Source organism: Arabidopsis lyrata (assembly GCF_000004255.2).
Source record: "Arabidopsis lyrata subsp. lyrata unplaced genomic scaffold ARALYscaffold_6, whole genome shotgun sequence".
Classification (NCBI taxonomy): domain Eukaryota; kingdom Viridiplantae; phylum Streptophyta; class Magnoliopsida; order Brassicales; family Brassicaceae; genus Arabidopsis; species Arabidopsis lyrata.
The window spans coordinates 2,847,753-2,868,301 of NW_003302550.1; the positions used below are offsets into that span (position 1 = coordinate 2,847,753).

Here is a 20,549-nt window from a genome sequence, read left to right on the forward strand (position 1 = left end):
TGGTTTTTTTGTGATCATTTGTATTTTTTATTTAGACTGAAAGATATGTTTCAGAATGATGACAACAATGTTATACCTAACCATATATAGATTTAAATGTTGTTTCAGCTATAACATATATTTATTTTAAAAATCAGCGAGCCTTTATTTACGTTTTTTTTTATCGAAGATAGATTAAAACTACAATTTAGAAATTAGAGTAAAATGAGTAATTTAAACAAAAACTTGCAAATCAACAAAGTTCTTAAATAACTGATTGTCAGGCGAAAATAAGAAGCAAAAAACGTGATATATAGTCCCCAAAACAAGAGAATTGGTTAGAAGGGGTTGATTGTGATGAATTAGGAGTCATTCATTATAGCAACGACTTCGTTCGATCGGTCGTGGAGTCAGAGTCAGAGTCAACTATACTTGTGAATCGTAACATGGATCTTAATATATAAAGATAGTTTTAGAAGAAAACAACAAGATCATAAAACTATTAAAAACAATCGGGATACTTCTCGTTAGAGAATCTACACATCACCGAAAAAAGAAGAGAAAACAGAAAGAAAATTAAAGAGAAAATACGAAGAAGAAAGGCGTAGCCTTCCCTTTGCCTCTGTTGACTTGCCGTTTGTATCCTTTTCCTCTGTTAACCAGAACCAGAGAAAGATAACACGGAACCGAGCTAACTTCCATTAGCCGTAGCTCGAAAGCTTCTTAACGTCGTCGTCTTCTTTTTCGGTGTCTTCCTCCATATCTCTTTCTCTTCCTTAGATTATTTTTAACAAGGAGAGTTAACTGTTAGTGTTTGCTTTAGTCTTCTACGTCTATCTTCACCCCATTTATAATGCTTCATCTGGTCCCATATCCAAACTTTATCTTTAGAATATATTATTCTTAATTATTGTTTAAACAATGTTTTTAACATGATATATGTCTTGCTAAGTTTTATTTTTCAGTCCATGGAATCTTTTTGAAAGTTATACCTAACGTCGGTAAAAATTTAATAAACATTTTAATAACGTGCATCTACTTTTAAAAGAAATCCATTTGCATTATTGCATAATAGATTAAAAAAAACAAAACAAAAGATGTTAAAGCATTCGTCTGCCCGAAAGAGTTAGTTCAAATGGTTTGATTGAATTTTTTTCTTTCTTTTTTACGTAAAACGCTTGATCTTAAAATTTCAAGTTAAATTTGAACCATGGTAAAACAAAGTTGTCGAATAACTTAATTATACTGCAAATTAATGGTCTGAACCATAGTGTCTGAAGCTAGTGGAATAAGATAATATTCAGAAAAAAATTATGACAAGAAGTATCGAGGTGGTTTCTGCAGACGGATGGAATTATTCTTTAATTATTTTTTCGTCGGCATAGTTTTTGCTATATTAATCTTCCACTTGTTAGAATTATACTAATATGTTATACAAATTTCGCACATAAATTATTGTTGTTGTTACTGTTTATCGTTAATACTTTTTCTTGTTTATTAGTAGGGCTAGTTTGCTAAATAAACAAAAAAAATTGAAGTTTACTAGTAAAATGATTAAGTGGTAATCATAAATAAGTGATTTATTATGTAAAAGTAGAATAGTATGCCATTAGATAAAATATATAACACGCTATTTATCTAACATTCACATAAAAATCAAAAAAATTTGAAAAGAAAAAATTCGCATAAACTCATGATTCTTTTTTGCACAAAAAAAAAACTCATGATTTTTTATAAATAGTAAATTCAAAATAAATATACAGTGTTGTACGTTGATGTTGTCACCGCGTCAATTTTGCAAATCAACCTCTAGAATTTGGCTATCTAATGTACCTTTATAACTGTTTTTTTTGTCACATATTACTCATAAACTTATTATGAAACCAATGAATTATAATACTAATAGTAAGTAATCAGGTATAGTGAAAATACATTTGTTAGATATTACTTTTGAAACAACTTATAACAATAGATTTATATATTTTCCAAAAATTTACACAGTCGTTAATTCTAGTAGGTGGATACGTTTGATGGACCATTGCAAAATCAATACGACAATTATATGATTTATAACAGTAGTTTAATTTTCGTTTAGAACTTAATTATAATTATTTTTTTGGTAGGGTAGAACTTATAATTATTAAATTAAAGATGAATTTAGTTATCGGTAACAGCTCATAAAACTCTTTTAACCTGAAAATCTAAAAGACCAAACAACTCAAACAGATTCTAACCGAAACATATATAGAAACGATGAATACCCATAGATTCTAGCTCTTGGTTATAAATATATGAAAATATGAAAACACTAGCAAATAGACGACACATATCATTTTCTTCTCTGATTTCATATCTCCCTTCGTCCAATATTCTTTTTGGACTCTTCGTCCTATATTATATAGTAATGTCGTCATCTCCACTGTCATACGAGGACCACTTACCCCATCAGCTCAACCCACTAATATTGAGTTTATCAGTTTGACAAAAATACTTAAAAACTTTCCACAAAATAGCAAAAAAAAAAAAAAAAAGAAGAAGTGGGAATTAGTTATTTACTCTTTCACTTAATAAAAGTTATAAAACTAGGATAACAAAAAATTGACTCTTTTTTTTCTTCTGAAAGTTTATGAGAACTTTTTCAGACGACGTTTTAGTTAACAGTCTTGGTTAAATAAGAGACTCTTTGATCAAAGCAGTTAAGATCAATGCTTCTTTAGGCCATTTAAAATTTTTTAATGTAAACATCAATTTTAAAAAATTTGTCGTGAGTGAGTAAAAGTCACGATACAAAGAAGAAAATTCATAGTTGAAAAAGAAAATAAAGTAGTGATGAGTGTGAATATAATTATACGAGTAACACATATAATTAATGTGTAGGCCGCCTTTCTTTCTTTATATAGGATAAAGCTCTTTAATTTTCATAATCATAGCATGTAGTTTCTTTCAGTTGTCTCTGATGCCGGATTCGTATAACCGGTTTGAGCCTTTGTCTAAAAAACAGTGATTTTGTAAGATATTTTACATATAATAAAGAGACATTTCAGTGAAAAAAAAAAAAGCTGTTTAAACCGTTTTATATATTACAAAAATAGAAATGGACAAATAATTGCGTCGAATAAGCACTAATTCCATTAAAGTGGGAGCTAGTAAGCACCAAGCACACTAGTTCAACTCATCAATTTATTCTATTTAAATCAGTAGATAAAACTTGTTTTAATTCCTCATTGAGAAAAGGTTTGTCCACTTTAGTTAAGTCTTATCCCAAATAGCCTTACTTTTTACTTTTCTTTTAAATTATGAACAGTATTAAATTCATTATTCAAGACACAAGACACTATGAAAATAAAAAATAACTCCATTAATTTTTATTTAAATAATTCATAAATATATTCGACTTTATACAAAAGTGTCTGAAATTTATAATTACCTAAACAAATATATATTTTCTCATCTTTTTAAAATAGCATGTATTATATGAATTTCAATTGGAATGACGACACAACGATAATATTAACATGAAAAAAATATGATTTTTATTTAGAATTGCCAACAAAAATGATTTTCTTTCTATTTCTGTCTAAAAAACGGAAGAATATATATGTTCTCTCTTTTAGAAATTGATTCCATCGATCGACACAGCAGCAACGTGATTGTCACATGTCGTATTATTAATGTGGTGAGCGGAGGATTATCTAGTAGAACTTACTAGTGAAAGAGGATAATGATTTGGTCTACTATTCCATTAGGACACTCATTCAAATAAAAAATACTCTACTTTGACACAACCAATGAAGAATTATGTTACTGCAGTGAAATCCCAATTAGAAGGAATCTGATTTGACGTGGACCTTCAAGACACTTCCACGAATTAAACTGCATGTTCTTAAATGCTTACACGTGTACTTCTACATTGATCTTCTCAAATCCAGATGTCTCCATCTTCTTTTTATATATTCACAATCCAAAACACTCCCAAGAATAGTAGTAATCCACAACAATCAAAAGTACCAAATCTTCTTTTCTGCTAGATTTTACCTATCATTCGCCAAGAACCAGCTATGGCCGTCCGATCAACAGTAAGTAACCTAATACGTCGTCGCTTCTCTATAATTCAATTGGTCTTCACGGTTTGACTTTTATCATTTTTGTGTTTGAAGGGTCACTTGAAAAACGTAGTGCAGAGGTTAAGAACTTACACGACTACAGCGACCGCACAAGGACCCAAACCGTATTCTACGGCAGCAACTGAGTACGGTGGTCAGAGAACCGCCACCACAACGGCAGCAACAAAAGGTGACTTCACACCAGTTTACGTCTCCATAGGATTGATTTCATTGTCAGTATCATTCGGTGTCTACACTGCTTATCTTCATCTACACGAAAACCCTAGCGTGCGTGTCAACAAGAAGACAAGAGAGACTGTTCCCGAGATTGAAGATCCCGATAGAGTTCTAAACGAAGCGGACCGGTTCGCGAACAGGTCCTGGTTTAGGAAAATAGCTCACATTCAAGAGTTTGACAAGCAGGATGTGATCTCCGATCCAATCAGGAAAGACCAGTTCGCTCATAAACCTCGTGCCGTGACCCTTAAGGATGTTGGCGTTGATCCTAAGATGGCTACGGCTCACTGAGCTTTATAAGAAACTGGTATATGTGTTTTGTTTTCCCTGTTTCTGTCTATAAATAAAAACAACATCTCCTTCAGATCAAGAGTTTTCAGATTGGTCTATTCAAGGTTTTATCCCTGTTTTCTCTTAATGTATCACAAGTGATCAAGCAGCTTGAGTGTATTTTCGTGTTATTAAACAGCATGTAATCTGATGAAATTTCTAATGGTAAATTTCGTTTTGCTTTTATTTTCGTCTGGATTAACGATTTTATAAGATAAATTTGGGGGTCTAGATTTAAATGAGATAAATTTGGTTAGCATCGTAACCTTGTAATAAAGTCGGGAGGATTTTCATTTAAAATTGGGCCCAGGACCAGGCCCAATACTATGGTCCAAGTGGGCGAAAATTTTGCACGCGTCGGTGCTTTGTTTTGGATGACGCGGCGATCTGTGATAGGCTAATGTCACGTGGCGAGCGATATTCATTGGAAGAAAACTATCAAAATGATCCAAAAAATACGAGGACTAAAAGAGTATATATATATATATATATATATACATCTCTCTCTCTGATCCACTTCTGTCTTAATTCGATCGATTTTGAGTCTCTGTTTCTCTCTCTTCTCTCGAGATTGCGATAATGAGAGAACGGATTCTTACATTCGTTTCGCTGCTTCTTGTAGCTTTGCTTTCGTTTTCTAATCTTTGCTACTGTGACGACCAAACGGTAATTGCTCACTTCCTTGATAAAGTTTCTGTTTTTAAGATTTGTTCATAGATTTTTCAGTTACCTGGTCTTTTTCGTTGTTGTTCAGATCCTGTATGAATCGTTCGACGAGCCTTTTCATGGTCGCTGGATTGTTTCAGAGAAATCTGAATACCAAGGTAAAGCTCCGATGTTGTCGTGGTGAATTTTTTTAATTTCCTTTCGTTTGTTGAAGTAAAAACTAGTTAGAATTAGTGTAATGGAAGTTTGAATCAAAAGAGAAACTTTAAAGTTTTGGTTTTTATTGGAACAGATTTAGAAATGTTTACTTTTTACTAGAAGTGGATAAGAAACAGACTTTGTGTGAGTTCTGAGTTCTGGTAGTTTTCTTGTTTAAAGCCCTTAAAAAAGGTTGCTTCTTATTTGAATCCTTTAGGTGTGTGGAAGCACGAGAAGAGTGAAGGACATGATGATTATGGACTTTTAGTGAGTGAGAAGGCTAAAAAGTACGGAATTGTTAAAGAGCTTGATGTTGATGAGCCTCTAAACCTTAAGGAAGGAACTGTGGTTCTGCAATACGAGGCTCGTTTCCAACAAGGGCTTGAGTGTGGTGGTGCTTACTTAAAATACCTTCGTCCTCAAGAAGCTGGATGGGTTCCTCAAGGTTTTGATAATGATTCTCCTTACTCTATTATGTTTGGACCTGATAAGTGTGGTGCTACCAACAAGGTTCATTTCATCTTGAAGCATAAGAATCCCAAGAGTGGCGAGTTTGTTGAGCACCATCTCAAGTTCCCTCCTTCTGTTCCGTTTGACAAGCTTTCTCATGTCTACACTGCAATCTTGAAACCTGATAATGAGGTGAGGATCTTGGTTGATGGTGAGGAGAAGAAGAAGGGTAATTTACTGTCGGCTGAAGACTTTGAGCCTCCGTTGATCCCTTCCAAGACCATCCCTGATCCAGAGGACAAGAAACCAGAAGATTGGGATGAGAGAGCCAAGATTCCTGATCCTAACGCTGTGAAGCCTGATGACTGGGATGAGGATGCACCCATGGAGATTGAAGATGAGGAAGCTGAGAAACCCGTAGGATGGTTGGATGATGAGCCTGAAGAGGTTGAAGACCCCGAGGCAAGCAAGCCAGAAGATTGGGATGATGAGGAAGATGGTGAGTGGGAGGCTCCTAAGGTTTCCAACCCAAAGTGTGAGGTAGCACCCGGATGTGGCGAATGGAAGAGACCGATGAAGAGAAACCCTGCTTACAAGGGCAAATGGAGCTCACCTCTCATAGATAACCCAGCTTACAAAGGAATCTGGAAACCCAGAGACATTCCAAACCCTGATTATTTTGAGCTTGAGAGGCCGAATTTAGAACCCATTGCTGCCATTGGTATTGAGATTTGGACAATGCAAGACGGTATCTTATTTGACAATATCTTGATAGCTAAAGATGAGAAGGTTGCGGAAACTTACAGACAAAGCACTTGGAAGCCCAAGTTTGATGTGGAGAAAGAAAAACAAAAGGCAGAGGATGAAGCTGCTGGTGAGGCAGATGGTCTCAAGAGCTACCAGGTATATTGATTTTCGCCACAAAATGTGAAAAGGTTATACATATCCTTTGTACTTATATTTGTCTGTGCATTGCTGCAGAAGAAGGTGTTCGACCTCTTGTACAAGGTTGCAGACATTTCTTTCCTAAGTGCTTACAAGTCAAAGATCATGGTAAGTTCTCATTTCCAGACTTAAGAAACGTATTGTATGAAGAAGAATCTTCACTGAGAATTTGCTATTTTCGTCTGTAGGAACTCATTGAGAAAGCTGAAACACAGCCAAACTTAACAATCGGTGTGCTCATTTCCGTCGTTGTTGTCTTCCTCTCTCTCTTCTTCAAGCTCATATTTGGTGGTGCAAAGGTAAAAAACATGTCAGTTGGATGTAATGTTTGGTTTGCGGGTGTTTGGTTCTAACAAAATTTGGGCTATATATGTAGGCTAAGGTAGAAAAGAAGAAACCGGAAACAGCAGCAGAGACCTCGACAAGTGAGGCAAAGACAGAGGAAAAGGAAGAAACGGCGCCTGTACCACGAAAGAGGCAGACGAGACGTGAGAGTTAGAGAAGAAGAGGGATAGATTTTTGATTTTTGGGCCTTCTTTGTTTCAGTTTATCAACGTATAGACAGACAGTACTGGAATTGATATCAAGACAAGATTATTGTAACATGTATTTTTTCTTTTTCTTTTTTGTATGGTCACATGAATCTGAATGTGGATCACAACATTTATGAGTTGAAATTTGACAAGTAATGGGGTTGTGCACATCACATGCATATTAGTGTATCATCTTTATCTTGAGTGTTAACAACTGTATCAAACAATGAATATTGGCTTTGATGTTTAGACTTCCAGCAAAGGGTTTGATGGTAATAGTTGACCAAGATTGATAGCACGAGACTCGTATGATATAGCAGAACTTGCTCCAACGACCATATCTGGTAAAACTTGGATTAAACTCACCATCTTAGGCGCCATAACAGAAGATAAAGTAACCGTCTTTTCCGGTGGAGGTCCAGCTCTGCTGAGGCTCAAAGCCATGATCACTAAGCAGTCTCCGGAGGTAACAGCTTCACTCTTCCTTCGAGCCATTGGCTTTCAGTCACTGATGCCATGTTCACTGGCTAAGACCTTAGACCAAAGACATTTCCACAAAAGTCAGATTAAAACATTCAAAAATATCGTTTACTGCATAAAACATAGTACATTGGTAAACTATATGGTCAAAGTTCAATTTGGTCCGATCAGAGAATCGAAACTACGAACGAGATAACGCTACATGCATCGATTAAAAAGGCTACAAAATTCTTCCTCAATGAATCATAAAAATGTACAGTCGTCTCGATCTGCACTATCAAGTTGGATTGAGCTAACCAAACCAATTAGACGAGACTCTAGATAAGCTAAATGTCATGCCTTAGCTATACATACTTGATGCACTTCAAAAAGGACCACTCTTCTTTGATTTCTCCTTCAAAGTACAGAATCTTCAAGTGTAGTTCTTACTTCTTAGAAAGAGAGGCTATGGTATTAGATTGATCAAAGATCTGGATTTACACTTGAAGCCTATGGAGGATTAGAGAGTAAAAGCATCAACCTGCACACACACCAAGATGTGATTCAGAATACAGTACTCAGGATCAAGTAGAGTGAAACCTTTTAACTTCAAGCAAATAGGTATTTCCCTTCATTATATCACTGGCCAGCTTATAAAAGTTCTCAACTACCTCTTAAATCTCTTCTGATTTATTGAAATATCTAAAGTAAAAGGTCGAGAGTCGAGACAGCAAGCAAAGCACTCGTGAAACATGATGAATGTAGTAGCTGATCAACTAACAATGAAATTCATATGGAAAATTAATTTCAATAAGCCTGGCCCAGCTAATAATTTAGAAACCATGCGCCATACTGTGTCTTAATCATATCCAGTATAACCAATATCCCCTAGTGCATCAAATTAGTAGGCAGCTTAATTCTAGCCATCCGTATCTAAAGCTTAAGTTAATAGGTAAATTCCAAGATTCATCAGTGGTTATTGTTAAGTCAATGAATGCTTTCAATTCATGCATCATTACACAGAAAGATGTGTTACGGGAAAAGAATGTACCTGTAAAATGGAGCTAAACACCTCTTAATAGAAGCTGATCAAGCTCAGTTTCCAGCTCCGTCAATTCAACCTGATTTTGATTTCCGCATTGCAGCAACTGCCTCCTTAGATCTCGGTCCAGCTCATTAAGCTTCTGAATCTTCTTTTCTTGAGATAGAATTTTCTGCCACAAATAGTCATTCATATTATCATTAGATATGGCAATCAAATGATTTAATAAAGTAACTAAGAGTGTGGAATTTCAGATAACTATGCTTGATATGCTTTCTCTTTCTGCGAATGCATCACTTGGAGGACTCAAAATTGGGATATGCTCAAAGGGATGGGATGAAGTTGGAAACTAGCCTTTATTGCTTTCCCAAGACTACACTCAACAATAAACAAAGTTGTGACTAGAAAGATGAAAAAGCAATTGGATTTAGAGTGATAAGAGATGGACTGTGTGTGGTTCAACATGTAGAGAAACTAAGAAAGTCACTAAAACGGAATGTGTCACAGAAAAAGGCATTGGACAAGTGAAGTATCAGTTTAAGAAGCCAACTCCTTCCTTAGGTCCGTATACACAACAATTCTACCACCAAAGAGGACATCAAAAATGAATTAAAAAAACAAACCTTTTTTGATTGTAGAAAAGGATTAAACATCACAAACTAACAAGTGTAGAAAAGGATCCAAATCACAGTAACCTTTGAACATTCTAATTACAAGAAGTGTAGGAAAAGATTAAACTTTCACATTCCAAAAACTCAGAATCAAGCCAACAAGATTCCTGAAGATTTCTATTTCCAAATTATAAAAAATCCACATCTAATGGAGGAAGAAGAACAATTTACTGCTCCAAATTAAACATGACAAACGAGCTTAGCTTTACTAGTTTTAGTAAAATTTATGAGCAACAAAGTCAAAACAGACATGGACACATAAAAACACCAAAAAATTCATACCAGAACTATAGATTCGATAAGAGCGAAGACGATTAGCAATAATTAAGACTGATTAGACTCACCAGTCGAAATCTGAAAGCATGAATCTAATTAAGTTGTGAGCTCTTCGTGTTTTTGCCTCAAAATATAAAAAGAGGAGCTAGCAACAAGTATACTATTTCACTTTTTTTAGAGTTTTTCAGCCAATCAGAAGGCTCTATTTCGCAACCACTCGCACCAAGTGCGCGTTGCGCGAGTGAGAGCAATTCTTGAAGGGGTTTACCTTTAGGAATCATGCCTATTTTGATCGACGCACTTCTCTCCAAAATTTCCATCGCGTGACTTTTTTGTTTTTTTGTTTTCTTCTTCTCTTAACCAATGTAAACCGAACCAAACATTAATTGTAATTTTAAAACCATTGTAAACCGAAATCAATTGTAATTTCAAAACTATGTAAACCGAACAGCTCGTCCTCATCGGAATATTTTTTCTCCCTCCGACGGAAGACTAAAGTTTCTAGGGTTTTTGCTTTGTTTTAACTGAAATAACAATCCGAATTTACCAATATATTTCTCTAACGAAATCAACAAATAGTAGCACTGTGAACAGAAAATTTCTAGCAGTTTCCATGATTTGGCTGAGTTTTGAAAGGGGTTTTTGCCACAGTAAGTTCTTGTGAATATGAGTGTCTACAGTTTGGTGGATGAAGTTTACAAGTCTGGTTGGTACAGGCTAGAAAATGTATGAACTCTTGTTTTTTTTTTTTTTTTGCCAGCCAAAACCCATTTCATTAAGTCAGAATCATGAAACTCTCCTCTAAAGAGAGCCTAACATGAACCATACAACTTACATGGGTAAAAATAGATAGAGAATCACGGGAAGTTGTTCGCAAAACTAACTTTAAAACTCGGACGGAACAACAAAAAGCAAAGTAACTAATACAAAGCAAAAGATAAGGGATTCTAACAATCCAAAAGATAGAGAGTGTCCTCTCGGAATGAGACCATCCGGTCCAAAGGATGTTTAACCTATGACAGGCCACCATCTTTTTAATGCAACAACTCCAAAGACTTTTCAGAATTTGAAAGCTCTTGCTACTCCAAACTTGCCCCTGAAGTGTGAAAACTCCTGATCCCTGAAAAGGGAGGTTGCAAGTAGGACGAGCACAAATGCTCGCGATCCAAAAGCCACTACCATCATTCCCTAAAGAATTTTGACACTGGCTTAATTCTTCTATGATTATTCCCAGCTGGAAAACCGAGATTCTAGCTTCACCATCTTCCAAACTAATTAGCAATGCACCATAGTGATCCCGGTCTAGCGGAGTGTAGAACGTGCACACCTCCTCCAGCATCAATTTGGAGCCTCGTTTGCTCTTAGTTTTCAAAAGAAGCCCAAGTTTCATCTGACCACAAGGTTGGCAGAGAGAATTCTTAAAAAAGCATTGGTTTATTCTGGACCAATCCTGGGCACTAGTAATACTAAGGAGGTAATCCCTCAGTTGCCATACTCCAGAGCGGGGAATGCCACAATGGCTCCATACAAAACTAACATAGTCTATGCTTTTTACAATTGAATCTTCAAAGAGAGCTCCAACAGATGAAAATGATGAGGAAAATAACAACACTTTACTCTCAAAGAAGTAAGTTGAGATAAAAAGACCTTTATGCTCTAGGAATTGTACATTGAAGCTACAACGATAACCTTGCAAATTTTGCAGATTTGTTTTACGAGTCTTAGATTTTGATAAAAACATCAAATCTAATAACTTGAAACAATACATCTTAACTAATCGATAAGATGTGAATCTTGCTTTGGCCCCTTCACATGAATGAAGCAATCTCTCCACATGAGAGGAAATGGTCGAATAACGGACAAGACTAAATAATATTCTGGCCCAAGTCCGGGCCCACCAAGAAGCACAGCCATGCGTGGTGTGAGTGAAGAAGTAATTGACAGCTAGGTTAGGGGAACGGAACGTGTCAGGAGGACCTTGCCGGAAAAGAGGCAACGGGAGAAGCTGGCTGAGACGAGACCAACGAAGGGAGGCATATCACTATTCCCATGAAAGTGAATTCGTCGGCGGCTTTCTTCACGAGCAGATCTAGATCTGTTGAAGGAGAAGCTGGTGTGAACCTTAATTGAAGAAGGATCTTGGACTATACAAGTCGAGAAAGAGTCAACAACGACTATCCAAACCATGTTGGGCAACACGAGAGAAGAAGATGAGTAAGGTATGTCCGGCGGATCTGGTGGGTCCGGTGGGTCCAGTGAGTGAAGAGTGCTTTGCGAAGTGTTCATCACCCTATAGTGAGAGAGTACACTAACAAGATCTGGCGGACATACTCGCCGGTGCTGCAGGTGGCTGGCGGAAAAAGAGAGTGGAGCAAGGTAAGATCTCACCGAAAACCATGGTGGAAACAAAGTAGAAAGATCTCGCCGGCGAATGGAAACCGACGGAATATGAGACAAGGTCTTCGGACGAGTGGATCCGAGAGAGTGGAAGAAGAACGCCGTTCAAAAGGAGGTAGAGTCAACAAAATTGTCGCCGGAGAAGACACATGTATGAACTCTTGTTTTGAGAGTGTAAGCTCTTAAACAATGTAGCAGCAGCACATATTCATGTTTTATGCAGACTTGTGTTGCGTTAACACACGGTACTTATGCTTGAATGAATCTGTGAGAACAAGGAGTTCTTTTCTCGGGTGGAGCAATGGTTTCCCACTCTCTATTTTCTTATTCTTAGTAAGTTTTGGCATTATCAGATTATAGAGAATGTTCCAGGAAGAAGAGCCAAGGTTGTTGAAACAGGTTCTTGGTGGTTAAAGTGGATCAGGTCAAGTGGCTACAAGACGAAAGAGGATGTGTCACATGTTCAGACATACTTTCTCAAGCTCTAAGACATGGTTAACATTGAAGAACATGTGAATTGTTCCAAGGAATTGTTCAAAGCAACATTAAAGAATGGTTTTAACTTAGATTGGTGAAGCTAAGGTTATAGAGACATAGTACATCCAAGGGTTATGGTTTCAGGTATTGTTGCTACAAGAAAAGCAACGCATATCCTAAAGATATCTCCTGGTGGAGCTACGTTTGTTGGATGATTGTTCAGCTGAAAGTAAAGAGTTAAAAGGTTGCATAACTTTGTTTCAGAGTGCTAAGAAGAAAGCAAGTTAAGCACATAAGGTTATCAATGGGTGTTCAGCTTAAGCATGGTTACAATCTAATGGTAAAAGGTTTGTTACAGATTTGGTTTGAAGCTGGGTGTTGGTAAGGATTGTCAGAAACATATTGCAGGTTTTCTAGAGAAGAGTTGCAGGTTTCTGGAGTTTTTCCAGAGAATACACAAATTTATGGTCTGAGATGAAGCTATTGAATTAATTTCAGTTGTTTTTTTTTCTAAAGAAGAAACTGAAGGAGACAAAAGCAAGTGATACATGATTTGTCTCAAGGGTGCTTACTTCAAGAATGTGAAGGTGTTGTGTATCTAACTAGATAAACAACTCATCTCAAAGCTAGTGTCAGAAGCTGGAAAAGAGAAGTCCTAGAAAGGATGAAAATGCAGAGAAATCTAGCTGCACTTCGAAGAAACCAACTAATGAGTTCAAAGTTGTTTGTTTGCATAATGAGGAGAATACATAAGTGTCTACTCATGGGAAGTAATTTGCAGGTCAGTCAAGTGAATGATCTAAAAGAAGAAGAGGGCCTTCCCTAAAGACTGCAAATTGAATAATGCAATAGCCAAATTCGTTTTGGTGGAGGATACATACAAGAAAAAGTGATGCAGGTTGTTCTTTACAGCTTGAAAGAGACATCAAGGGTTCTAGAGTTGATGTGTAAGCTGTTATAAGGACGTGTCTCAGGGATATCACAAGGTCTTGCTGATACGAGACATTTAGGATCCACACAATATAGGATCCAAACATCGACTTCCATAGCTTAATTGGTATGGCTGCTATAGGAGACTAAAGACTGCAAATTGAATGATGCAGCCAAAGTCGTTTTGGTGGAGGTTGTATACAAGAAAAAGTAATGCTGGTTGTTCTTTAAAGCTTGAAAGAGATCAAGGGTTCTAGAGTTGATGTGTAAGCTGTTATAAGGACGTGTCTCAGGGATATCACAAGGTTTTGCTGATACGAGATATTTTAGGATCCAAACATCGAGTTCCATTGTTAATCGTTATGGTTACTACAGGAGATCAACTTTGCTCCTGAACTACTCAGTGATTTAGCCAGTAACAAAGGAAGAGGTAAATGACTCTCTGACAGATGAGCATGAGATAACACATTGAAGTACATTGTACCAGGTAGTAACCTAATACGTTTTATTATAATAAGATGAAAAGCATGAAATATCATGATTAGTGAATCTTACATGCATAGTGTGAGTTTTTCCACTGCTTGTCACTCCGTATGCGAAAATGGTCCCTGTGGTTGGATTAACACTCACTACATTAAAATCAAATTGGTAAAAAAAGCTAACTCAAAGTGTTCTAGAGATTAGAAGAAGCACTAGATACATTTTGGCAACTCAAAGATCTCAGTTTCTAAATGAATGCTCATTCAAACTGTTCATGGTACTGTAGCTCGGGGTAAAATTTTAATAACAAAAATATCTCTTTCTTTTCTAAGATTAAAGTCTTAACTAGATCAGCCAATAAAAAGTTTTTGATCCATACCATTGATCCCTGCCATAGCACCATTAACTACATGCTGAGCAGCAACATCATAGACATGGCGTGTTGTCGTGGTATGCCCGAAAACACGATCTGCAAGAAAGGACAGAAATTAAGTAAAAAATGACAGATTGGTCTTTGACATCTAGTTTAATTTACGTCTTGATTCATGATGCTGGAAACTTCACTATATTCAACAGAATAACAGTTATGATGGTTACAGAAACTTATGAACTCTAGTCAAACTGTTAAGACTAACCATAGGCATAAGCTATTGATCCATCTGCATACCATGCAATCTCCTCTCCTTTGGACTACGTCAAGCAGAAACCAATGTCAACAATCCACAGAACAAACATCAAACTAAGTGACATTGACATTTTCTTTGGACTGCAAAGCCTTAGGTGGTACCTTTCATGTATAATGTAAATGAGGCTTGCTTCGAGCAGATGAAGAAGTAGGGGAGCTATGGCTATCCACAGATGTTTCTGGATAAAAGCTTTGAGGAAGAGGTTGTTGAAGGTGCATGGGAGTCAAGAAGTGTAGGAAAGGATTAAACTTTGAAATCCCAAACCAAGAAGAACAATTCCTGAAGATTTCTACTTCCATGGCATCCAATGAAGGAAGAAGAACAATTCACTGCTTCATATAGCTTAGTTTTACTAGTTTTAGTAAATTTTCTCGGCAAAAAAGTGAAAACAGACACATAAAAACACCAAAATTTTCAAACCAGAACTGTAGATTTGATAAGAAAAACGAATATTTGCAATAATTTAAGGTGTATACAGATTTTAACACTCACCAGTCGAAATCTGAAAGCATGAATCTAATCTAATTGTGAGCTCTTCGTGTTTTTGCCTGAAAATGAGAGAATCAGAAGAAAAACATAATAATAACATAAAAGAGGAGCTAGCAACATGTATACTATTTCACTTTTTTTAGAATTTTTTAGCCAATCAGAAGGCTCTATTTCGCAACCACTCGCACAAAGTGCGCGTTGCGCGAGTGAGAGCAATTCCTGAAGGGGTTTACCTTTAGGAATCATGCCTATTTTGATCGACGCACTTCTCTCCAAAATTTCCATCGCGTGACTCTTTTTCTTTTTTTTTGTTTTCTTCTCTTAACCAATATAAACCGAACCGACAATTGTAATTTTAAAACCATTGCAAACCGAATCGAAATCAACTTTTTTATCTAACGGAATCAGCAAATTCTGGACAGAAAAGATGTGGCAGTTTCCATGATTTCTCAACATCCCAACGAGACAAAAGAGGAAACACCACAGCTCAAAATCACAAACTATGAAGTGTAGAAAAAATCCAAAATCACAGTAATCTTTGAACATTACAAGAACTGTAGGAAAGGAAATTCCAAAATCTCAGAATCAAGCCAAGAAGATTTCTACTTCCATGGCATCCAACAGAGGAAGAACAACAATTATCTGCTTCGATTAAACATGACAAACGAGCCTAGCTTTACTAGTTTTATTAAATTCTCTCGGCAACAAAGTCAAAACAGACATGGACAAATAGAAACACCAAAAAATTCAGACCACAACTGTAGATTCGATTAGATTATAACAACAAGGAAGATTTGCAGTAAGTAATTTAAAGTTTATACAGATAAGACTCACCAGTTCGAAATCTGAAAGCATGAATCTTGTTGTGAGCTCTTCTTGTTTGCCTCCCTTTTTATTATCTTTCTTACAATTTTCTTATTTTTCTGTTCTCTGAGTATATTTTCTTATATTTTACTCTGCTGCTTCGAGATCAACGATTTAAAAGTGATGGGGTAAATTAAGAATATTTAGTTTTAAAGGGGCTGAAGTTGTAAATTTGAAGAAGTGAAAGATCAAACAAATAATACAAGACCAGAGACGACGAAACCTGCCGGAGAACTTTGGCTTTTTTTGTTTGTTTACTTTTTTTTTTGTTATACTTTATTAAGTAATGAAAGAGTCTTTACAAACCAATCGTTTAAGCCACAAAGGCTGATCTACAGACCTAGAAAAGAAATCACCATGGAAACAACTGAACTTTGCTAGATTATGAGCGACACTATTACCCGAACGTCTAATGAACATAAACTGAATAGAAGAAAACTTTGAAGACCAGTAGTCAATGTCCTGTATCAGATTTATTAAATCGCTGTGAATCGTCCTTCCATTGACTGCATTGATCAGGATTTCAGAGTCACCTTCAAATTGCAAGTCCTTAAGACCTCGTATCCATACCTGTTGCATTGCCACTAAAAGAGCTTTTGCTTCCGCTTCTAAAGGAGATGATACATGAGTCAATTTTGATGATCCCCAAGCCTTTGGATTCCCGTGATTATCTCTGATGATCCAACCGCCAGTAGCTTTATGCGTTTCAACATCAAAGCCAGCATCAAAATTGCATTTAAACACCGTAGGAGGGGGTCGTACCCATTTATCAGCTACAAAACGATGATTAGGTGGTATGTTGGTTGATGTTTGAGAATTATTTAGACTGTTAATATATTCTTGAATTTCTGCTTCGACTTGTAGGACTATTTTTGAGGGACTTTCCAAGAATTTGTTAAAGACCAATTTATTCCTTGCTTTCCAAATTCTCCAAAGAAGCCAAATTGGGACCAATTTTTGGCTTAAAGTGAGGTTCTTGTTTTGATAAGAATTAATGATATGACTAACATTATCCTCTGTATCATCATCGAAACGATGAGTTTGTAATATCGGTGTATTGGATAATTGCCAAACCATTTTTGCAAAAGGGCATTGGAAGAGTACGTGATTTATTGTTTCCTCCGCTGTGGGACATCTTGGACAATGAGACTCAATGCGCATACCTCTGGTAATCAACCGTGAACAGGTGGGGATAGCTTGCGATACAACTCTCCAAAGCATATGTTTGATTTTTGGAATTATTTGTATTTTCCAGATCTTGTTCTTGAGATCAACTGAACCATGAGGGATAGGTGGTTTACTTTGTGTAGCAATGGGATCATGAGTTAAAAACCAGTATCCCGAACGGACCGTGTAATCTCCATTAGTATTGTAATTCCAAACTAAAGTATCTTTTGATTCATTTTTGGGGAGATAGATATTCTCTAAAAAGTTTTGATCACTTGGATCTATTAATTGAGTAATTTTTTGTTTGTCCCAAAAACGGTTTGATCCTACTTTAGAGATGAAGTTATCAATCGTACCTAACCAGCCAGGATTTGTTGCTAAAAGTGGTCGTGGGGGATGTGAGTTTATGATATTATCAACGCCAATACGGGCTGTTTGTTTACTTTTGTTTTTACTTTTCTAAATATAACGCTCAGGAAAAATTAATATATATAATTAGAGAGTCTCTTTCCATCTAAATTATCCACATCAGCATCCACATTAGCGTCCACCTAAACGTATATTTAATTAAAAATTATAATTTATTTAAACTATTTATTTAATACATACTTATTTATATTTATTATTATTTATGATTAAAAAATTAAGTTTAATTCAAATGAATTAATGTTACAATTATAAAACAATAAAATATGTTATACATAATAATATAATTTGAACTTTAGTGAAAGTTTTTTAAATTAATCATTTTTAAAATTAGAAACATTTCAGTTTTTACACTACTATTAAATATTAATATGTTGGATATTTCTAAAATTGTATGAAAGTTGAAAGGTCATATCTTTTTCAGTTTTAAAAAAAAAGATATAGCGATGAATTTTATGACATATTTAAAATCAATACATTGGGTATTTTTAAAATTGTTGTGAATTCAGACTCATGCGGTAGATAAGGTGATACAACCAACCATTGTTGAAGTAGCTCACAAAATCTTGGTCGAGAACTGTAGTTAAGTAAGGTGATTCTATTTCATCATTTTGTCGATTTGTTGCACAATTTGGACCGTCGATGAGAACCCATTGCGATGAATTCTTGCAATTCTTTCTCTCCAAAATAAGTAGATTGAGATTAAAAAAACAGATCTTAAGAAGTATGTTATGTTGACTTTTTCCATGTGCCTGAAATCAAACTTGCTAAAATACTCTCCCAATCAGGATCAAGACGATGTTGAAGGAGAAAGACCGCGACCTTCGACCAAATTGTAAAAGTGAATGGGCAGGCGAAGAAGAGATGGTTTCTAGATTCATCTCACTCTTTGCAAAGAAATACATGGTTGAGCGAGTCCTCAAATCCGCATATGTGTTCTCATCGATAATGGATCACGAACCGCGAGCCATGTTATGAACTCACATCTTGGAATAGTATGACCAAATCACATATTTCAAACCATATAGAAGAGATGCTTTTAATTGGAGAAGTGCTTTTAACATGCTCCCATGTCTTTAAACTCTAGAAACTATGATGAAAATCATTAGTTTCCCAACGCTAGAGAAACCGATTTGGTCCATTGTATGTAGACGGATTTGGTGTTGATCGGAATTGTTCTATAACCGGGATAAGATGTGGAAGACATGTCCTTCTTAATCTCCAGTCTTTTTTCTCATAACTTCTTTAATCGAGGCTTTAAGTGGAATTCCTATGATTCTTGATCCGGCTTCACATGTAATGTTCATTAGTCTCCCTAAAGGCAAGCAATGATCTAACTATAAAAATGCATGCTCATCACCATTGTTGATATCCATACACGTATGAATGGTTTAATGTCTTCTCAGAATTAAGTAGTTTCCGCCAAACCCAAGAGTTCATTGTTGAATACTTGAATGTGGAGCTGTATAGAAGGAATAGTTTAACGGTCATAGGATTACTAAATTGAACAATGAAATACAAAAAAAAAAACGGTTAATATATGTAGTATATCATAAATAGACATGTTAATATTATAATTATCACTTATAATATTTCTAATATTTTTTATATAATAGTATTTTTACCAATAAATTTTTAAATATTTTTAAAATAATATTATAATAACAAAAATATTTAAAATAATGTAACGTAAATTTACAAAATTATAAAAGTTGAATATATATTGCTAAACCCACGCAACGCGTGGGTCCAATTTTTAGTCTATATATAATGGGAGAGTTGTCTCTCCATCTATGATGTCCACATCATCATCTATGTCATCACATTTCATTACTTTTGTGGGCTCCATATATCTTATTTATTAAAATAAAAATCATTAAAACTAAATTAACTCACACACTTTATATTATTAATTTTGATTAAAAAATAATAATTTACAAAAAATAAATTAAATATGAAAAAACAAAAAAATAAATATATAACACAAAATATGAAACTTTTGAATTGAGATTGTAGAAATATAAAATTAGATAGTTATATTTAACATATAATGAGTAAATATTTTTAAATGGCTAGAGATAGGAAAAAAAAAACTTATCATATATTTTAATGGTACAACAATCACTTTTAAGAGTTACAATTATTAAGTAGAATAAAGAAAATAAGATTTCAAAAAATACCAAATTTAAAAGTTCTTACTATTAAAAAAGTAATTTATTTCTGAAAAATACACATTTAAATTTTGAGAATATATTTGTTAAGGTTAAAGTATCAATTCATGATGCCGATTATAAAAAAAGAAGGATTGAATAAATATTATTATTTATAATTATAATATATTATAAATAACTAAATTAATAAATTTGTCTATATTATTTATGTTTTCTCAATTAAAAAGTGAAGGTTTTTTTGTAAAAAAATGAATACCTAAGAAATAAAAATTAAATATTAATCAGTGTTTAGGAAATTAACATAGATTGGAAAAAATTAAGGTCTGTTCTATAGGCTCGTACCTCTGTTTCCTTGATTTCTAAGGAGACAGGCCCTTAACCCTGGTTGATGAACCATGACCGTGCGATCAGAGCGTGATTAACGACCTTACTTGAAATAAATATTTAAAAAAACTATCCTAAACATCACATATAAAAATAAATAATTTAAATAAAATTGTGTAGTAATAATATTTGAGAATGTTATTTGTAAATTAGAATAGTAATTGTAGATTGAAGAATTTTTTAACTAGA

At 35.0% G+C, this 20,549-nt stretch overlaps 3 protein-coding genes across 23 annotated transcripts; 2 read left to right on the plus strand and 1 right to left on the minus strand.

Moving 5' to 3' along the window:
• The first annotated feature begins 3,888 nt into the window (after positions 1–3,888).
• Positions 3,889–4,835, plus strand: LOC110227065. The gene is made up of 2 exons (XM_021020188.1): positions 3,889–4,055; positions 4,137–4,835. Exons 1-2 carry the CDS (start codon positions 4,038–4,040, stop codon positions 4,608–4,610), a joined length of 492 nt encoding a protein of 163 aa, XP_020875847.1. The 5' UTR covers positions 3,889–4,037; the 3' UTR covers positions 4,611–4,835.
• A 322-nt stretch (positions 4,836–5,157) lies between these two features.
• On the plus strand, positions 5,158–7,620 carry LOC110227062 (calnexin homolog 2). Its single transcript, XM_021020166.1, has 6 exons — positions 5,158–5,315; positions 5,404–5,473; positions 5,731–6,866; positions 6,945–7,016; positions 7,097–7,207; positions 7,285–7,620. The coding sequence occupies exons 1-6, from the start codon at positions 5,229–5,231 to the stop codon at positions 7,405–7,407; spliced, it is 1,599 nt and encodes a 532-aa protein (XP_020875825.1). The 5' UTR covers positions 5,158–5,228; the 3' UTR covers positions 7,408–7,620.
• Positions 7,580–17,809, minus strand: LOC110227063. 21 transcript variants are annotated; one of them, XM_021020187.1, is made up of 10 exons: positions 16,183–17,809; positions 15,352–15,407; positions 14,961–15,037; positions 14,809–14,863; positions 14,553–14,642; positions 14,249–14,301; positions 9,202–9,315; positions 8,952–9,114; positions 8,276–8,441; positions 7,580–7,975 (listed from the first exon to the last, which is right to left on the minus strand). In XM_021020187.1, exon 1 carries the CDS (start codon positions 17,431–17,433, stop codon positions 16,492–16,494), a length of 942 nt encoding a protein of 313 aa, XP_020875846.1. In that variant the 5' UTR covers positions 17,434–17,809; the 3' UTR covers positions 7,580–7,975; positions 8,276–8,441; positions 8,952–9,114; positions 9,202–9,315; positions 14,249–14,301; positions 14,553–14,642; positions 14,809–14,863; positions 14,961–15,037; positions 15,352–15,407; positions 16,183–16,491. The 21 variants fall into 21 exon arrangements, with proteins under 21 accessions (XP_020875846.1, XP_020875845.1, XP_020875838.1 ...); XM_021020186.1 differs by having other exon boundaries at positions 14,961–15,048; XM_021020179.1 differs by having other exon boundaries at positions 14,961–15,188.
• Between the last annotated feature and the right edge of the window lie 2,740 nt (positions 17,810–20,549).